The sequence below is a fragment of the Rhipicephalus microplus genome, unplaced genomic scaffold, assembly GCF_043290135.1.
Source record: "Rhipicephalus microplus isolate Deutch F79 unplaced genomic scaffold, USDA_Rmic scaffold_14, whole genome shotgun sequence".
NCBI classification, from domain to species: Eukaryota; Metazoa; Arthropoda; class Arachnida; order Ixodida; family Ixodidae; genus Rhipicephalus; species Rhipicephalus microplus.
Window position 1 is genome coordinate 11,365,304 of NW_027464587.1, and position 21,678 is coordinate 11,386,981.

Genomic DNA, 21,678 nt, shown 5'->3' on the forward strand with positions numbered 1-21,678 from the left:
ATGTATATCCAAATCACGACAAGCAGCTTTCTGAGCCGGTGCGAAAACCACAGCTTTGGATTTCGTTGAGTTGATCATTAAATAACTTGCGATACTGCACATGAGAATGTCGTTAAGAATATTATTGGCTGTATCTGCAAGCTTAGCAAAATCATTAAAGTGAAAGAATATACTAGTATCATCTGCATAAATTATAAAATGCACACTATTGCTGATCCCTGTTACGTCGTCGATATAAATATTGAACAGAAGGGGCCCTAGTATACTGCCCTGAGGTACACCTGATGGTATGGTTTGTAAGGAAGATGGGCTATCATTTATAACTGCCTGCTTTCTTTGTGATAAGTATGATTTAGGAAAGTCAAGGGGCGTTCTGCGAATACCATAACGACGCAACTTAGCTTAGAGTATTTCATGGTTAATTCTGTCGTATGCTTTGGAATACTCTATAAAAACAACCAATTGTAATAGTTGATTTTCGGACGATTTAATAGTTGATTTTCGGACGATTTAATAGTTGATTTTCGGACGATTTAAGTATCGGCTTTTTTCGTGTGAGTAGAGCCAGTTCTGTGGACATACCCTGTCGAAAGCCAAATTGATATGGAGATAATATAGAATACTTCTCACAGAGAGACATGACACGTTTATATATTGCTACGGTATGAGCCGGGCTGTAATATGTGCCTGGTAGGTAGAAGAGAAAGACGACATTGTCTGGTGCGGCCTGAGGACTCCATCTTTACTGCGACTGCCGAACTTCATCCTCACCCTGTAAATAAATCCACCTATCCTTTAATTCAACCGTAACAGTTTAGTGGTGGAGGTGTTGGGTAATCAACCAAGCAACACGACGCTTCAAGTGCCTGATCTACGACGAAGCCGCCGTCTTGCTGGACTGCTCCCGTTACCACTGGCAGCTGAGATGTCTCACGGCGAAGAAGGAAACCGAATCCCCGCAGCTGCAAACCTTCTACCAGTCCCAGCAGCACCGCTAGTGCAAGGTTCGCGTGCAGCTGGTCCCTGGTTGCGTCAGGATCTGATAGTGCCTCGCACATTCGGTGGCAAATCTGGCGAGGACGTGGACGCCTGGCTCACACACTACAAACGGGTGAGCAAGTACTACCAGTGGGACGCGGCGACCCAGCTGACCAATGTAGTACTTTTCTTAACAGGCACAGCACTCGTGTGGTACGAGAACCGCGAAGATGCCCTCACGTCATGGGATCACTTCGTTTCCGAAATAAGAGCGTGCTTCGGAGACTCCGTAGCTAAGAGAAAGCAAGCGGTACAAACGTTACTGCAGAGAGCTCAGATCCCAGGAGAGACGTGTATGACCTATGTCGAGGCAATCTTGAAGCTCTGCAAGATTGTCAACCCTTCTATGTCAGAGGAAGACAAAGTTGGCCGCCTGTTGAAGGGCATTGCCGAGGACGTGTATCAGTTCCTCATCAGCAAAGACAGCCTTGCTACGGTAGCCAACGTCATAAGCCACTGTCGCACATTCGAGACCTTGAAGATGCGACGTATCACCCCCAAGTTCGGTCGCCTACCGAATGTAAGCACCGTGGCAAGTGTTGACGAATACACGCCGCTTGATCTCGCGTCGACAATACGCCAGATCGTTCGAGAAGAGCTCACTCGACATGCTCGCCCGACGTTGTACGAAGCTACACTGGCACCGCCTCCCTCTCGCCTTCCCGTGTCAATTGCCATAGCACGCATCGATGACTGCAACTACAGGCCACCCTCACCACCGAGGTCACAGCGCAATAACTACCCGCTGCCGATATACGAAGACCGCTTCAGTTACTCCCATCAACCAGCCAACACCCATTTCGACCCGAACGAAGATGTACCTGTACCACCACCATGTCAGCGCAATGCCTTCCAGGAGTACAATGCATACCGCATACTGCCAAGCCCCTGTGTGCTACCGTTGCGGTATCGGCAGGCATATAGCTCAGTTCTGTCGTCGACAGAGAGAGCCGACATCCCGATACCATTCCCCATCAGAGTTTCCGCCAGCGGGCACTGGTCGCAACAAGGTCGTTGGCCCGCCTATTCCAGGAGTACCTCACGGCGGGGAAATCACCTTGGCAGTTCTCCCGCTTCTGACCGTAGTTTGACGCCTCCATCTGGCCGACTGCATCGTTCACCTTCGCCGGGACGACGCCTGTCATCACCGCCGCCACCGGGAAACTAGCCAGCGCGACCAATGGAGGTGAGGTCGCACAACAGGATTTGCCTCAGATGCCTCTGCCAGTTATAATGTCCAAGAACAAGATACGTGTGGAAATAGATGGCTTTTGTACAAGTGCGTTGGTGGACACTGGTGCTACGATATCAGTTATGAGTCTTTCTTTCAAAAGTCGCATTGGCTGAAAAGTTATGTTTTTTTGGGACGAATCAACAAGGTTTCGTGGTGTTGGTGGGGAAGTACTTCATCCTGTCGGAGTTTGTGCCGCCAATGTCTTATTGCTGGAAAGGTGTTCTCAACAGAGTTTCTTGTACTGCAACGTTGTACCCACGATGTGATTCTCGGTCATGACTTTCTCCAAAGATGTGGCGCTTTCGTCGACTGTGGAAGCGGTGAACTTTCCGTCAGCGGTGACATTGTTCCTGCCCTCGTCGATGAGGCGCCGCAGGCCGGGAAGGACACTCTGATTGTTTCCGATGAGCTGACAGTGCCGCCATGGTCAATGAGGTCAGTTGCGGTGTTCGCCGCAGAATCTGCCACATCTTTTGACGCCATTGTTGAACCTGGCATCGTTCAATGTGCTAAGAAAGGCATACTCGTCCCTCGTAGTTTGGTATCTGTTGATTAAGGAGCAACCTTTCTGTGGGCACTGAACTGTTCGCCAAGGCCGGTTGTGCTCCCTCGAAGAATGAAGCTTGGCATCTTCGATGATTCTACGGATGGTTCTGTAGCGGTCGTTAATAACGATGAAAGCGAGAAAGGTACAGTCTCTGGCAAGCGCAGTTGCTCTTACGAGTCGCAGATCCTAGGTATGATTAGCGCCACTTTGCGGTCACACGAGCAGCAGACGTTACGCCATCTGTTGAGGCGACATGCTTCTGTGTTTGACTTTTGCCAAGAAGAGAAGCCACTACCTTTACCATGTTCTCGCGCTCATCATAGAATTGACACCAGCACTGCCCATTCGATCCGACAAAAGCCTTACTAAGTGTCGTCATCAGAAAGAAAAGTTATTGCCGACCAGGTTCAGGAAATGCTGAAGAAGAGTGTCATTGAAGAGTCGTGTAGCCCGTGGGCAGCACCGGTCATCTTGGTTAAGAAGAAAGATGGTGCCTGGCAGTTCTGCGTTGATTACAGAAGACTCAACGCCATGACCAAAAAAGATGTATATCCGCTGCCTAGAATTGACGATGTTATTGACTGCTTACACTCAGCTTCGTACTTTTCTTCAATAGACCTACAATCAGGATATTGGCAGATACCTATGCACCCATCAGACAAGGAGAAGACCGCATTCGTGATGTCTGATGGACTGTACCAATTCAATGTGATGCCGTTCGGGCTTTGCAACGCCCCCGCCACTTTTGAAAGGTTTATGGACTCTGTCCTTCGTGGTCTTAAATGGGAGGTGTGCTTATGCTACCTGGATGACGTCGTCATTTTTGGGCGTACCTTCGAAGAGCACAACGTCCGTTTAAGCTTTGTTTTAGACTGTGTCGGAAAGGCTGGCTTGATTTTGAACTCTTGAACTCTAAGAAGTGCCGGTTTGGTGAACGACAAGCTTTAGTCCTCGGTCACTTAGTTGACAAAGATAATGTCCGGCCAGATCCCCGCAAAATTGAAGCATTCGGCACATTCAAACCACCCCAGACACTGCAGGAACTTCGCAGCTTCTTGGGCCTATGTTCTTACTTTCGCCGCTTTGTGCCTCGATTCGCAGACGTAGTACACCCACTGACGAGCTTGTTGCGAAAAGACAGCCCATTCGAATGGACACCTGATTGTGATGATGCCGCATTTTCTGAGCTGAAACTTCTACTGACATCTGAGCCTATTCTTCGTCATTTCGATCCTTCTGCTTCTACAGAAGTGCACAGTGACGCAAGTGGAATAGGCATCGGAGGTGTGCTTGTTCAGCGCCATGATAATGCAGAGCATGTTGTTGCTTATACGAGTCGATCTCTTAGCAAGGCTGAAATGAATTATACGGTAACAGAGCAAGAATGTTTAGCGGCTGTATTCGCCATTCAGAAGTTTCGATGTTACCTCTACGGTCGTCCATTCACGATTGTGACAGACCATCATTCATTATGCTGACTTGTTACCCTCCGAGACATTTCTAGCCGCCTTGCTCGATGGGCTTTACGCCTTCAAGAATTTGACTTCAGCATTTCGTACAGAAGTGGTCGACGTCATTCGGACACTGATTGCCTTTCTCGCGTACCTATGACCACGACGGAGGACAGTGCAGATACTTTCGACATCTGTTTTGCTGCGGTCTCGCACACGTTTCCTGACGCCAATATCTTCAAACAAGAACAACTCAATGATTTATCTTTAGACCCTTTGTTCGTTGACACTCGGAATCTCAAAGGCAGTGGTCGCTTTCGCATTCGTGATAGATTGTTGTACAAAACGAATTACTCAGCAACCGGCGCACGTTATTTACTGGTTGTACCTCAAAGTATTTGATGTGACGTTCGCCGTACTATGCACGATGATCCAACGTCAGGACACCTTGGGTTCATTCGCACCCTGCATCGAGTGCAGCAGCGTTTTTACTGGCCTCAAACGCGAGATTTTACGAAACAATACGCCTCAAGCTGTGAGAACTGCCAGCATCACAAACGACCCACCAGTGCACTGCACGGCCTTTTTCACCCCGTATAACCGCCTACTACGCCTTTTGAACAAGTGGGCATCGACCTATTGGGCCCGTTTCTGGGATCTTCGAACAACAACCGCTGGATAATAGTGTGCGTCGACCACCTTGCCAGATACGCCTAAACCGCTGCGATACCATCTTCCACAGCTGATGGCGTCGCTGCCTTTTTGTTACGCTCCATTGTTCTTCGCCATGGTCCACCTCTAGTAATCATCAGTGACCGTGGTCGCCAATTCATCGCGGGTGCTGTGGAAGAATTGCTTCGCCTCTGCACTTCACAGTTCAGACATTCGACACCATACCATCCCCTGACGAATGGTCTTGTAGAACGTACCAATCGAACTCTCACTGACATGCTCACTATGTATGCCGCGTCCAATCAATCCAATCACAAAAACTGGGATGAGATCTTACCATTTATTACTTACGCATACAATACAGCGAAGCACGAGACCACGGACTTCACGCCCTTCTACCTGCTCTTCGCTCGGTCACCACGCAGCTCCCTTGATACAATCCTCCCTTTTAAGCTCCATACCGATGAGTCCGTGGCCCAAACATTGTGCCGGGCTGAACAAGCCTGCCGAATCGCTCGCTTGTGCACACTGGCATCACAAGATCGCTTCTAGCAACGGTACGATCAACGCCGTGATGCCATTTCATTCCGCAAAGGTGAATTCGTATGGTTGTGGACCCCTCAACGAAAACCTGGTTTATGTCAGAAGTTTTTACCACAGTACACAGGCCCTTACATCATTTTCGATCGCTTGACTGACTTGTCGTACGTTGTGGCACGCTTGACAACACCTTCTCGTCGGTCAAATCGAACGCAGTTGGTGCACGTGGCTCGCCTCAAGAAGTTTCATCCCTCCGGTGACTTAAACTCGCCCAGCGAGCTTCGTCTGTGAACCGGGGATTGCTACTGTATGAGCCGGGCTGTAGTATGTGCCGGGTAGGTAGAAGAGAAGGACGACGTTGTCTGGTGTGGCCTGAGGACTCCATCTTTACCGCGACTGCCGAACTTCATCCTAACCCTGTAAATAAATTCACCTATCCTTTAATTCAACCGTAACAATATAATTTTCTCTAACCTTTTGGATTTAACAGGAAGTATAGCGATGGAACAATAGTTAGAAAAAACATTTCTATCACCAGATATGTATAATACACTAACTCTCGCATGCTTCATCCTTTCTGGAAAAACTCCAGTATATGAGCGGGTGTTAAATAGATGGGTAAGAACAGGTAACAGATGGTCAAGTAACGCTTTTATAGGTTTATTTTGTAGGTCATCTATATCCCTAGCAGCAATATTTTTTAATGACATGAATACAGAAAAAACTTCTTCAGGAGCTGTGTGTAAAAAGTATGCATTGGGTCACGCTTCTTGCGACCCCCCCCCCTCCCTTCTTTTTTAACCTACTTTCTTTTTCCTTCACTTTAACTGTCCCTTCATTCCCAATTCCCCCGTGAGTGCATGTTTTGGGCGACCCTCGAGATCACAGCAGATACCACTGTTGCAGTTAAACGATAGCAAGAAAAGATAGTTGCAAAGCATTTTTTTTTTTTATGGCGTGCGCGGGCGGCTTGGGGACAGCTTCCAGAGCGCAATCTACCACCGAAGATGAGTCAAGTGCAACAAAGAAGCTGTTTTCAAACAGTGTACACGTATGTAAATTGCGAAAGGCTAAGCGACTTAACTTTTTTTTGCTTTACTGTATTTTTTTCTTTTGAAAAAGTTTTCATAAAATTTACCCCGTGTAATAAACGTATCCCCCAACTTTGTTTCGATTTTTTAGAAGAAAAGTGCGTTCATTGCGTGAGTAAATACGGTATCTTCAACGCTAGTTGTCACCTAAGTATCACCTAAAGCACGCATGCCCTGTTTAAAGATTTTTTCATTGCAAGCTCCCATATTCCTTTTCCTGCCCTTTTCTGGCCTTCTCTCAGTATTTTCAGAACAGCTATGCTTTTTGGCATCCCCGTAGGCACGCCTGCGCAAGCAGGCGTTTGGTGTGTTTAGACTCCTTTCCACGCCTAGCCGTGCGTGACTTTGCCATATCCGGGGAAAAGGCGATCTTGGGGGTTGAGCTGACGCCAGGTGATTGGACCTTTAAGGCCCCCTGGCAGAGGCAACAAACCTTTTTGGCCCCGTCTTCACGTAGATGGCACCCTGGACTGACCCACCCAGAGGAAATCGGCATTCGTTTTTTCCTATTCCTCTCTCTCCCTACATATTCGTCTTTCTCACTTTATTCGCTTTCCTGTCTACTTCTCCCTTCTGTTTACTTCCAATTTTCCCGGCGGCAAGGGTTAACCTTGTGTAAATAGCCTACCTTGATCAAGGCGCATTGAACGCAAAATACACATTACAGTCACAGGCACCCCCCCCGCAGCAGGAGTCCACGGTAGCCTCCGTCGCTGAAGTCGTTCGCCATGAACTTCGACAAGCGTTTGCCTCTCCTCAGCAGTATTCCGCTCCACCGCACCGTCCGAACTCGTGCACCTATGCAGACGCTGTGCGTCGTCCATTGGCTCCAGAAGTATCCTACCAGCCGAACGGATACATCTATGCAGACGCTGTTCGTCGACCCACGCCCATGCCAGCACCGCAGTACCTCGAGCCGTATCCTGTGGCAGCCTGGGCTCAGCAGGATTCTGTCAGGCGACCCTATATGCGGAAGACCGACATATGGCGCACTGCGGATCGCTGACCACTCTGCTACAACTGTGGAGAGCCAGGGCACATTTACCGTTTTTGCCCACATCGCCGAGCTGAATACCGCGGTAGTGCACCTGCAGCTACGCGCCGACAGTTTGACGAAAGCCATGCCCACATCGACGACGACCAGGCTGGCAGGCGGGAAGGCTCTTCTACCTTCCGGACGCGCTCACCATCCCCGGCTCGCTTTGGTTCACCAAGCCGCCGTAGTTTTGCCGACGCCGTCAGAGGTCGGTCTCCCAGCCCACGGCGGGGAAACTGAAAGCAGCGACCTCTGGGGGGAAGGTTGCAAGCCGTTGAATTGCCGAAAATCCCCCACTGCTGCCGAAACACGTGAGAGATGACGATAAAGACTCCGGCGAGAAAACTGTGACTGCCGACCTCGCTGTGACGATTGACGGCGTTGAAGTGACAGCCTTAGTCGATACGGGTGCAGACTTCTCCATAATGAGTGAACGATTGGCAGACGAACTTAAGAAAGTCAGGATGGAATGGACGGGCCCATATATCCGAAATGCTGGAGGCCAGATAATGACTCCCACCGTAAAATGTACAGCAAGACTCACAATTGAGAATGCAGCTTTTGTAGCGACATTTCTGATCCTACCGGAGTGCTGCAAACCTATTATACTGGGAATGGACTTCTTAAGAGAGTACGGTGCTGTGGTTAACATACGCGATGGTGTGATCACATTCGCCGCTGACAAGTCTGTGACCCAAGATCCAGACCAAAAACCCAGGGTGTTACGTGTGGTTGACGACGACGTCTGCGTGCCACCACTGTCTTGTAGTCTTGTTTCTGTGTGTTGTGACGTGGACTGTAATGAAGACGCCATAGCCGAACGCATCACTGCCCTTCTTTTTCGCCAAGGCATCGCCATCGCTCGCGGCATCGTCAGCTTAGTGGATGGGCGCGCAGAGGTGCTTCTGACCAACTTCACGAATGAGCGCCGGCACATCGGTAAAGGCACGGCTGTGGCGTACCTCGAAGAGCTTGACTACTCTCACGACTGTCTTCTAATGCAAGGGGAAGCCACAGCTCAATCACCTCCACATACACCACCAGTTGATATCGGTCCGAGTCTAACACCGACTGAAAGATGCCGTCTTATGGAGCTGCTCGACCAGTTCAAGGACTGCTTCTCATCGACATCACGAGTGGGTCGAACGCCTCTGACTAAGCATCGCATCATTACGGAAGACACAGCAAGACAGATCCGACAGAACCCATATCGCGTTGCTCAGAAAGAACGTGAGGTAATCCAGCAGCAAGTCAAGAAGATGCTAGAGGATGATGTAATCCAACCATCGAAGAGTCCTTGGGCATCACATGCCTTGTGTACCTCGACGACGTGATCGTTTTTTCGGCCACGTTTGAAGAGCATCTAAAGCGGCTACTGTCAGTTCTTCAAGCCATACGGTCCGCTGGACTCACACTCAAACCGGAAAAGTGCCACTTCGGCTTCGAAGAACTCCAGTTCCTGGGACACGTGATCAGTCGCGAAGGTGTGAAGCCTGACCCAGATAAAACGGCAGCCGTCGCAAAGTTTGCAAGGCCTGTTGATAAGAAAGCGGTCAGGCGTTTTCTGGGTCTCTGCGCCTACTACCGGCGATTTATAGCAGGCTTTGCACACATCGCCTCTCCACTCACCCGCCTTACAAGGGAAGACATTGCATTTGTATGGGGTGAAGAGCAAGAAGCTTCGTTCAACGAGCTGCGACAGCGTCTACAAACTCCACCTGTCCTCGCTCACTTCGACGAGAATGCACCAACAGCCATCCATACAGACGCCAGCAATGTGGGCCTAGGTGCTGTTCTTGTCCAATGCCAAGATGGTATGGAGAGAGTGGTCGCCTACGCTAGCAGAACGTTGACACGCGCCGAGTCTAACTACTCAACAACGGAGAAGGAGTGTCTGGCCGTCGTCTGGGCAGTTGCGAAGTTCCGCCCGTACTTATATGGCCGCGCCTTCCAAGTCGTAAGCGACCATCATTCTCTTTGTTGGTTGACCAACATGAAAGACCCATCTGGACGTTTAGCACGATGGAGCTTACGGCTCCAAGAGTACGACATGGCCGTAGTTTATAAGTCCGGAAGGCAACACTTAGACGCCGACTGTTTGTCAAGGTCTCCGATTGAATCACCGGCTGTAGAGGATGATGATTTCCCAGGTTTTTTAGGAGTTGTCGATGCAGCTATCATTTCTCGGCAACAACAAGATGATCGGGAGCTCAACTCGCTTATAGAATTCTTGAACGGACGGGCCGCCAATGCACCAAGAGTGTTTTCGAAGAACTTATCGTCATTCTGTTTACGGGACGAAATTCTGTACAAAAAGAACTTTTCATCAACAGGTAGAAGCTATCTGCTGGTAGTTCCTGGAGCTCTCCGCAGCGAAATATTACAAACCTGCCATGACGAAGCCACTGCGGGCCACCTCGGTTTCACAAGAACACTGACACGCATCAAAGAAAAATATTACTGGCCAAGAATCGCAGCAGAGGTTAAAAATTACGTACGAACATGCATTGATTGTCAGCGGCGCAAGGTACCACCTGTCAAACCCGCTGGGCTATTACATCCTGTGCCCGTGCCAGAAACGCCGTTTTCTCAAATCGGAATGGATCTGCTGGGCCCATTCCCAACATTGAACAGCGGCAACAAATGGGTTATAGTGGCGACGGAATACCTCACCCGATACGCGGAGACCAAGGCAATCGCGAGTGGCACTGCAGCTGAAGCGGCCCAGTTCTTCATTGAGAACATTGTCCTGAGACATGGTGCTCCAGCAGTCGTCATAACAGACAAAGGCACCGCGTTTACAGCCGAGCTTTTGCGCACTGTGCTTACACTCAGTGGCACAGCGCATAGGAAGACGACTGCTTACCACCCACAAACAAATGGGCTCACAGAACGACTTAACAGGACAATCGCTGACATGCTTTGCATGTACGTCGACGTGGAACGCAAGAATTGGGACCGAATATTGCCGTACATCACATTCGCGTATAATACGGCGCGCCAGGAAACAACAAAAATGACGCCGTTCGCGCTAATTCATGGCAGAGAAGTTACGACAATGCTTGACGCCATGCTGCCTTACGATTGCAATGATTCAGAGACAGACGCCGCAGACTTCACTGAGCGCGCCGAGGAAGCAAGGCAGCTTGCCCGCGTCAGAATATTGAACCAGCAGCAACTTGACGTCCAACGGTACAACCTTCGCCATCGATTCGTCATATATCAACCAGGAGATAGAGTCTGGGTTTGGTTTCCTGTACGACGAAGAGGCCTCTCAGAGAAACTCCTACGCCGATACTTCGGACCCTACAAGGTTTTGCGCCGTCTTAGCGACGTGACTTACGAAGTCGTGCCCGACGCCTCCTCCTGTTCGAAACGTCGCCAGCATCTGCCTGAGACAGTGCACGTGGTCCGCATGAAACTTTACCACTCTCAGTGATGTAAACACCTGCTGGCTGCATCTCTACCTGTTGAGCATCGGGACGACGCTCACTCTGGCGGGAGGGTAATGCCGCGTGCATAGCTGCATCTAGCGGCGAGATAGCAACGACAACGAAGCAGGCGGTTTTGCTCGGGAGGCGCAGCGCAGGCAAGTGAAGAAGACGACAATCCTAGCGGCCTTCTCTGAGAGCGTCTCTATAAGTTCCACTGTCCGTGTTTTTAAATAAACCCCCTGTTTTTACAACCCGCGACAATATGGAAGTGACAATTTTCCTGTAGTATTGAGTACACCAACATTTTATGAATGTCCTCCACATGTTCACAAATGGCTGATGATGTGAGCGGCAGGTTCAGCTTGGTTTGAACAAAGTATCCAGTTCGGCAGAAGGAAACGGGTTCCGACTCAATGCACACAAAAGCATGTGTGTCTTGTTCTCCAGGAAGAGAGTCATTCATTCCGAACTCGATGTTGAACTGCATGCGGAACGTCTTTCTGTTAATACTGAACACAAATTTTAGGCCTAATCTTGGACGGCAAGCTAACCTTCATACCACACATGAAGTATTTAAAAAACAAGTTCATAAAAGCAATGAAGGTTTTAAAAGTGTTGTCACGCACTACGTAGGGAAGTGACAAGAAGCGTTTAATGAATTTGTATAAAAGCCTGATACGTACCCGTTCAGACTATGGGGCAATAGCATATCAGTCTGCGACACATACTGCCCTTAAAATGCCTGACCCTGGTCAACATCTAGGCATCTGTCTCTCCACGGGTGCTTTTCGCACTAGTCCCGTTGAAAGCCTGTACGTGGAATCATACGAAGGGTCGCTCCACCTACAGAGATGTTACATGTCTTTTAAATGTTATCTTAAAATTAACGCAGAAAAAGACCACCTTTCACATTCTACAATTATTGACGTGTCAAGTCCTGCTGTGTTTGAAAATGTCCTTCTATGAGACAGCCCTACTCACCTGGTTTTGGAGTCCTTGCGAAGGAAACCGGTGTGCCACTTGAACACTGTTTGATGTTTCCTGCAGTATGCCTGCCACCATGGCAGTGGCAGATGATAGATTGCAACGTGTCTTTCTGAGAGGTTACGAAGCACGTGCCAATTGCACTTATTCAGACATACTTCCTAGAACTACAACGTAAATACACATGTCCCGAGTTTTTTACGGATTCTTCAAAGTCCAACACTTCTGTCTCGTACGCAGCCGTCGGCCCATCCTTTTCAAGATCCAGCGTCCTGCACTCTGATACAAGCATTTTCACCGGCGAAGCTAATGCGATACTTGCGACTGTAAACACATTTAAAAAAATAAAACTACAGAAGGCAATAATAAATACAGATTCCTTAAGTGTAGTAAAACCTCTGGAAACTCTTAAAAAGCACGAAAAGCTTGTCCTTGTCTTGCTTTATTTGCTCTTATGCACAGTCTACTCATCCAAGCAGCATGTTGTAGTCTGTTGGGTGCCAGGACACAGCGAAATTTAAGGCAATGTTCTGGTGGACCAGCTAGCTGGATCTGCCAACAAAACCGCTATCAATACATCGATACCAATTCCTGCACTCGATTAGAAATCTTTCCTAAAACGAAAGCTCGGGGGTTATTGGCGGAGCACATGGGAAAAACACACAGGTAATAAATTGCATGTCATCGAGCCGCAAGTTGGTCATTGGCTGCCAGTGTAATACTTACAAGGTTAAGAACAAGGTCAAGAAGTAATACTTACAAGGTTAAGAACAGGACATACACACACAATACATTCATTTCTTTTGTCTGGTGGCGATCCACTTTTGTGTGATAGATGTGGAGAAGCACTCACCGTACTTCACATTCCAATCCACTGTAAAGAATTAGACACGCTGAGAAGACAACACTTTACCCTACCGACAAAAGATACCACTTCCTCCTGCAATGTTCGTCGGTAGGGAAGCAACGCATTAATCCTTGTTGGCTTTTTTTTAGAGAAATTTGTACTTTTCATATCATATACCTGGGCATTCCGTAGTACGACCTCCTCAGAGAGGTCTCCGCTGTGGTGGCTGCACTCAACAAAGCACTTGCCTCACAGCCCTTGGACACAAGGGTGTGAACTATCGAGGCACTTGTGCTAATGCCATACATGTCCACCACGGTTTTTATTATCACAAACTTTCGTCATTCATTAACACCACATACTTTTTGTTGTAGCCGGCGAGCAAGGCGACGCTGGACTCAGTTGGTGGCGAAGGTTTAATGAGATAAGCAAGCGGCTCGCATGCCAATATAAGTACAGGCACATGGCGTAGCCTGTGACGTCAGTACGGCGCGTCATACGTTGGCTACTACATCTCTTCCCCCTTTATTTAGCAGCATAGCCAAAACGTTCGGGAGGCTTTCGAATTCTTGTGCTTTGTCGCAATTCAGGTGGCGTGACGTTTTCTCGGGAGCTGGCGTCAGGCGCCTGCTGTGATGGCAGTTCCGTCACGCTGGCTCGGTCAGGTGGCGGAAGTCGTTGCTCTGGTGTAGGCCCGTCCGGCGGCGATGCGGTGTCGCTGTCGCTTTGTGACGGAGTGGAACCCAGCTGTGCCATGCGGGTTTGCTCAGGAATCCACACGCTTCTGGGAAGAGGAGCAAGGCATGTGTTAGGAACAATATCGTCCGCATGCAGAAAGCGCTCGTGGTCTTCGATTCGGACTATGTATGTTCCTTTGCTAACTCGTCGCACAACTGTTCCTTCCAACCAACCTGGATCACTCGGTCGGTTTCCTCGCACACGAACGTTGTCGCCAACCTCGAACTCCCTCCATGAAGTATGGGTTTCCTGACCCTGTCTTCGAGCTATATTTGCTTCGGCACGTTTCGCTTGCTCCGGATGCAAGATGCTCAGCCTCGTGCGTGGCCTCCATGAGAGAAACAGTTCGGCTGGCATCTTACCGGTCGTCGAACACGGTGTGTTTCGGTAGGTGAACAGGAACTGGTCTACCCGATGTTGCATCGTCCGAGCCACTCCCGTGTTCTGCTCGTCCCGTAGCTGTTTGATGAAGCTTCGCTTGACGCTCTGAACAAGCCTCTTCGCCGTGCCATTTGAAGCTGGGTGGTAATGTGGTGTCTTGGTGTGCTGCACTGCATTGGAGTTGAGAAAATTTGTGAATTCAGCAGACACAAATTGCGGCCCATTGTCAGTCACAATTCTCTCGGGAAGCCCAAATGCAGCAAAAACAGTGCGGAGTTTTTCAACTGTCGCCTGTGCTGTAGTGGACTTCATGTGCAGAACATCCACCCACTTGGAGTGCGCATCGACTAGCACTAAAAACCAGTCGTTCTTGTAGTAGGCAAAATCCAGGTGAACTCTCTGCCACCTGCGGGTTGGCCATCCCCACGATAACATCGGCACGTGGGGCGCAGAGTTCTGCGTTAGTTGGCAAGTTGAACAACCTCTTACAGTTTCTTCAATGCGGTCGCACAACTTTGGCCACCACACATGGCTTCTTGATAGCATTTTCATTCGAGTGATGCCTGGATGCCCTTCATGCAAAAGCGATAAGACTTCAGATTTTACCGCTTCAGGTATAACAACCCGAGTTCCCCATGTTATGCAACCACAGTCTACAGACAGTTCGTCTTTCCGCGAGAAGAATGGGGCTACGTTGTCTTCTGACACGTACGATGGCCATCCATTCAAAACATACATCAGCACCTTAGACAAAACTGGGTCTTTTTGGGTTTCGTCACTCATGCAGATAGTGGTACGGCTTCTACTGCTGAAAAGAAGTGAACGTAGTCGCTTTCATCGGTGTCGTTCGGAAGCGGTAATTGCGATAATGCGTCCGCGTTTGCTACTTGGGCTCCCTTTCTGTACACCCATTTGTAGCGATATGCAGCTAGCACTAGCATCCAGCGCTGCATGCGTGCTGCTGCCATTTGCTGAATTGGCTTTGTTTGCCCCAGCAGTCCCTCCAGGCGAAGGTGATCGGAATAAATGGTGAATTCACGGCCGTAAAGATACTTGTGAAACCGTTTGATTCCGAAAATCACAGCCAACGCTTCCTTTTCTATGTGTGCGTAGCCACTTTCGGCCTTTCTTCCCCGTTCATGAAACAACACTGCGCCAACCACGTAAGGAGAGGCGCCGCAGACTAATCCAAGAGGCTTCTTTGGGTCATAGAATGTTAGCACGCTCGCTTGCGTAAGGAGGCTCTTACTCTCCGCGAAGGCTTTTTCTTCTTTTGCGGACCAGACCCACTTCTTATCCTTCTGAAGCAGTGTATACAAAGGCTTTAGCCTCGAAGACATGTTTGGCATGAACTTGGAGTAAAAAGTTATCATGCCGAGGTACGCTTTAAGCTCACTGATGTTCTTAGGTGTGGGTGCTTCCCTTATGGCTTCAACCTTCTCGATGCATGGGTGCACACCATTTTCGTCAATGATATGCCCAAGATATTTGACAGAATTCAAGAAAAACTTGCATTTTTCCTTTCTCACTTTTACGCCGTGGTCCCTGAAAACCTGCAGGACTGCTTCCACTCAGGCCAGGCATTCGGTATGCGATGCTCCCGTGATGAGGACGTCGTCTAGGTAGCATACCACTCCCGGTAGTCCTTTCAACAGCTTGTTCATGATTGCCTGGAAAACTGCAGGTGCACTTGAGATTCCGTACGGCATTCGAACATACTGGAACAACCCCATGTGAGAGTTTTATAGTCAGCAAGGGTCGCGAGTCAGGGTGCACCTCGATTTGCTGATATGCCGTCGAAAGGTCCAGAACGGTGAAAACCTTGCCCCCAGCCAGTGTCGTGAACAAATCCTCCACCGCGGGCAGTGGGTAATGGTCGGTCTTCACACATGGATTCACCGTCAATTTATAGTCTCCACACAATCGTACTGTGCCGTCTGGCTTGAGAACAGCTACCAGCGGCGTGGCCCAGTCGCTGCGGGTTACGGGCACCAGTACGCCCTCTTTTTGCAAGTTGCCTAGCTCATGCTCGACAGGTTCACGAATGGCATACGGCACAGACCGCGCCTTGCAAAAGACTGGCATGCTTCCTTCCTTAAGCACCAGTTTTGCTTGGTAACTCTTTATCAACCCTAAACCAGGTGAAAAAATGCTGGCATACCTTGACAGGATGCTGTCGACAGACGGTTGTGCGTGCACCTCGTGAATGCTGTTTAGGTCCATTCCGAGGTTCGCAATCCAGTCGCGGCCTAGGAGTGCTGGCTTCTCTCCTGGTACCACGATGATTGGCAGGACTTTCCGCTGTTCCTTATAATCGACCAAAACCTCCGCTTGGCCTTTCACTTGTAGCGTCGCTCCGCCGTAAGTCTTGAGCTTCATCTCGCACTTCGAAAGCTGCGGCGGCTGCTTTAGCTGCCGGTAAACGCATTCCGGAACGAGTGATACGGCTGCGCCCGTATCTACTTGCATCTTCACAAGCTGGCCGGCTATCTGTACTTCAACTTCATATGGTTGTTTCGTGCCCACCAGATACACACCGTGCAGCAGCAGCTCTGTGCTTCCGCTCGCTTCGTCACTCACGTTGTGGACGGTGCCAGGTGCCGGTTGCTTGCATCTGCACATGCGCGCCAACTGTCCCACGCGCTTGCAAAGATGGCATTTGAATTTACGATAACGGCAGCAACGGGCGTCATGCTCTTGACCGCATCGATAGCAGCTTTGCATTGAACTGTTCTTTGGCTTGCTGGCGAACTCCGGTTCCTTCCCCGTCTTCTTTAGAGCGTGAATGTCAGCCTCCATATTCGCAGTTGGTCGGAATCCCCTCGACTCCCGCTCCGCTAGCTCAGCGCTGTTAGCAAAAACGCAGGCCGATTCGAACGTCAGTTCCTTCCTCTTCAGTAAACCCGTCTGAATGGTGGAATTCCGTAACCCAGCGACGAACCGGTCCCGTAAAGCGTCGTCGAGAAACGTACCGTAGTTGCACTTGGCTGCCATGTGCTTCAGCGTGACTGCAAATGCCGCGACGGACTCCCCTTCTCCTTGGTACCTCCTGTTGAATTTGAAACGCTCCGCAATGACTTGACTTGAAGGCTCGTAGTGGCCACTCAGCACTTTCACCAAGTCCTCGAACGTCTTCTCTTCAGGTTTTGCAGGTAGAAGAAGGTCCTTGAGCGTCTTGTACGCTTTCTTTCCTATGGCAGAAATGAAGGCTGACTTTTTAAGTTCTTCGTCTTGTACGCCGGCTACTTTGCAATAGTGCCCAAACCGTTCTACATACGATGCGAAATCTTTGTCTTTTTCTTCTATGAAGGCGTCAAATTCCCACATCTTCGCCATACCTTGCCTTTCGCCTTCCAGCTGTCGTTGCTCACAGGATCCGCCCCTGTCGTTCGGTGCAGCCTATCCCATCTTCGTCGCCATCTGTTGTAGCCGGCGAGCAAGGCGGCGCTGGACTCAGTTGGTGGCGAAGGTTTAATGTGATAAGCAAGCGGCTCGCATGCCAATATAAGTACAGGCACATGACGTAGCCTGTGACGTCAGTACGACGCGTCATACGTTGGCTACTATACTTTTCACCGCATGGTCATGATTTTATTACTTCTATGTTTTTACCCGCCTTAGGGCGAGGAATTTTATGGCCCTTATACAGCCGCAAATCACAATCATTGTTCGCATCTCTTGTCCCATGAACTGGTGCTCTTGGGCCATCAAATGGCCCTTGCACCACAAAGCACCAAACATCATCATCATCATGCTTCTTGGCATAACATGAGAAATTAGGAAGGGAGACTAACGTTCTAGTTGTACCATATTCAGGGTTTGTAGCGGTCTTTGAAACCCGTGAAAACTTCTGTACTTTGAAATGGCATTCTCAAGGCCTTGAAAACCCTTAAATTTGTTTGAGCTCCTTAAAAGTCCTTGAATTTTGTTAGTCGAAGTTCTTTAAGCCATTATTTGGGGCATTTTTTGCTTGCCTGGCAACTCAAACCAACAAACCATTTACTCTAATCCATTTCTCTAGCCATAGTACAGTGTTGTAGTACTGTGTACTCTTTTAGTACACTGTAGTTGTGGTAGCACTTGTGTGGTTACAGCAGCAATGGAGCCAAGCCTGGCTTTTTTGTGCAAACTGTGCAAGTGTGCGCGGATATCCGCAGTCGGGTCGCTTATGATGGGACTATGCCAGGCAAGTGCAAATTCCAGCCGTCTTGGTCACGCATTGCTGTTTATAGGGCGTGGGTTGCACTGGATACGTTGAACTCGCATTAGGCAAAGTCTTCCCTTGTAGGAAGAGTTTTGGCAAGCTTGGGAAGTAAAAACTGGTGAAGCTTGGGTTCATACTTGGGAAGCTTTTACTTCCCAAGTATGAACCACCAACTAGCCCAACTTTCGCTATTATTGCAAGTTTCGACCAGTTATCGATAGGGGAGTCTTTTGTTGAAAGTCACATGGAGAGTACGATACATTTTGAGAACACAAAAGCGACTACAGTTCATGGTAACTTGAGTGCGTTTGTGGTACCAACCATACAAATAAAATGAAGTACAAATTTTTATACTGTAAAAAGTGGTGTCTTCATTTCCTGCTGTTTCAAGTGTTATTTTAGGTTCTTTAGAAGTGTTTGTTAAGTTCTTGAAAGCCCTTGAAAACCCTTGAGTTTTGTTTCACTTAGGTGCTATGAACCCTACATATTGACACAAAGGGAAATTGATTACAATGGTGTCATGCTGTACGGCTCTGGTAGAACGGCTCTGGCAGCCTGGCGCTAGCAATGGTCGTGAACAGCAAAAATTTTTCTTCTAGAAAACAAAATGAAGTGCTGACATTCATCACGGGATCTTGTGCGCACTGTCTCACCCTTTCTTTTTGAACATAAAAAGGAGCCTTCAATTGAAAGGCTGGGAATTCATTCTTTTGAGTGAAATGCAAATTATGACCCAGTGTCTACAAATGTGTCAAATTTGCATGGCATGATTCTAAGGCACTCAGCATTGCATTTGAAGAAACAAAATGAATCTGTTGTTTTGTTGCGTCTCTGTTACTTAGTATCCAATTATTCTGCAATGAGCGTTTGCATGAAAAGAATGGAATATTACGCCTGCAACACATGAACCGCCTGTTTTTTTTCTTGGTTTTATTCAATTTGAGCAAAGAAAAAAAAGTTTTTGTTATCCTCAGCAAAGTGATCCTCGACAGCAGTACACGGCTCAATCAAGTGAAATGACCACAAACGGTGCATGATGTGCCTCTAAAGTTCTGGTGAACGATAGCACATATCATTGCCGCTGAAGGGGTAAACAAAGATGCAGTGTAATGGGTGCCTTGTCCAATATTAATGGCAGTGTTGCTCCACAGATCGATGATGCCCAGCTGCCCAACGATGGGCATGGGTGGAACGGACCAGCATCACCCCAATTGGGATCTCCACCTGTGGCACCACCAGCCACCCGGAATGCACCTTCAGGTGACCCCATCAAGTACAACACCCCGTCCAATGTGCAGGCAAGTCAGTCCGAATGCACCCCATAACTTGGCATGGGTTACAAACTATGGTTACAGCTCTTTATCGCGCTGCACCAATGATTGCCAGAAACAAGCACTCGCATAGTGAGCCTCAGTGTTGAAATCTGTGTATTTACATGCCAGAGTGAACGCAATTGAAATTGAAAGTAATCAGTAATTTGTATTTGTATGGATTTCTTTTCTTGTGACCCCTTGAGCATCATTTGCAGCTTTTCCAAGAGCTGCAGTGCAAAGTCTGAATTTTCATCTCCTGAGAATTGCTCTTGCTTTGATGTTTTGCATCTCCCTGGGCCACGGGGGAAGAATAGACAGGAGAGGAAACTCGACTCCTTTCTGTGCTGCGATTCTGTCACCCCCGGGAGCGGCCGCAAAGGTCGTGACAGCGCCATCTACAGAACCGCGGCCGAACTGCCACGCCGGAGCAGCAGACGGGAGAAGCGTCGTCTGTTTGCACGCATGTGCTTGCTGCTTATTGTATCAGTGCATAGCTCAGAAACACTCTCTAAGCAAGACGGCAAAACGTTACGACGTGTTTTCGCCGAGCTAGCCAGAGCTCCTTGGGAAAGAGACCATACCACAATAGTCTCACGAAGCTTTCCACAAGCACTAAACATGTTCGCTTTCACTCTTTCACCTTCGTATGCAAGCATAGATACAATATTTGTGGGAACATGGGGTACATTATGCCCTAATCAAGAAAATAAAACATGCCACGGAACCTTTCATTTGAAGAAAAGTGAAAAATTAAAAACAAGAAAAAAAACAGGAAAAAAGTTTTGCTCATGTGTGTGTGCTCTTCCGTTGGAACTTGGTGAGAACCATTCGTTCCTGCCAAGCTGCAACACCCGGATACGTCATGCTGAGAACCACGCCTTTTCACAATGTAACTTACCTGGAAGTGTTGAGGTTGGTAAAATGTTCGACGAGGACTTCTGACTCGTGACGAGTATTTTCAAACCTTTGATTGTTTGGTGTTGCTTTTGTCGGTGATTTCAGTGATATTCCGGCCAGTTCTTGGCATTATTTTTGTATAGGAGTAAGTAAACCCTCCGTTCAAAACGTGAGGTATCGCATCGGAGAGCTACAAGAACCTTGGCTGGTCACGGATGTCTGTAAATTTACACTTAGCATAGTGTCACACCCGCTGATCGTTCCGCTGCGAAAGTAATTTTCCTAGACGTTGCCGTTTTTTTTCTATTGTCGTTCTCCTCTTCATATAGCTCCCGCCAATTATTGTTGCCGTTCTTGGTCACACGAAGTGTTGAAAGTTCGAATTTATTTTTTTTTAACGCAGTATTGATTCACAGCTCGAAGCAAGCGGGAGTTTCTGCTCTTCTGTTGAATCAGCTGTTGCCATCTGCTCAAACGTGCTTCTGAAATGTGCTCAGATTTGGGCGCACGTTAAAGAACCCCAGGTGGTCGAAATTTCCGGAGCCCTCCACTACGGCGTCTCTCATAATCATATGGTGGTTTTGGGACGTTAAACCCCACATATCAATCAATCAATCATGCTTCTGAAATGTATGTCTTTCTTTCCCGCACAGTAGATCTGTATAGCGCTGTTATAATAACGAACATGCTAAATCTATCCTCAAGCTACACAATGAGTGATTTCTGGTAGGGGCCTAGCTACGAATAAAGGTCTGCATTTTTAATTCGACCACTTACTTGCTTTCGCTGTCCAAACAGCATCTGAATCAACATAAATAAATAAAGATGCTGGCCCTAAGATGCTCTACTTACTTCATTTGGTTTTGACAAATCGCACTGGCAAAAAACTTTCATAGCTGCATCCAGTAGCACGGTGGAATCGGTGAGTGGCAGATGTAGCAGACGACATTCCGGTTTCATTCGGGGGCCATCGGAGACCGCGCGCGTGCTTTCCTGCGGCAGAAAACAAATCGTGACGCTTGCGTCGCCGCAACGATCGCTGCGCGCACGTTCAGCAACCTGCTCTCCTAGGGTGACATTATCGCGGCGCACGCTAATGCTGGCGCCGGCCCGCAGTTTTCCCTCCTGTCTTTCTTGCTCCATGCCTTTGGCCCATTTCTGCGAGGGGCAATGAAAACCAGGAGCTACCACTTGAGCAACTTTTACGAGGGGCAATGAAAACCAGGAGCTACCACTTCGAATGACCCTTTGTGATGGCTGATGCATTTGAA

At 48.6% G+C, this 21,678-nt stretch overlaps 1 protein-coding gene across 3 annotated transcripts in view; it reads left to right on the forward strand.

The window, feature by feature from the left end:
* The window catches only part of Crk (Crk proto-oncogene, adaptor protein), a 229,105-nt gene that overhangs the window by 155,437 nt on the left and 51,990 nt on the right, over positions 1-21,678 (forward strand). For all 3 annotated transcript variants that reach the window (XM_075882870.1, XM_075882869.1, XM_037432281.2), the window contains one exon: positions 19,349-19,495. In XM_075882870.1, coding sequence (XP_075738985.1) covers positions 19,349-19,495 — 147 coding nt within the window. The remainder of the gene's footprint in view (positions 1-19,348; positions 19,496-21,678) is intronic.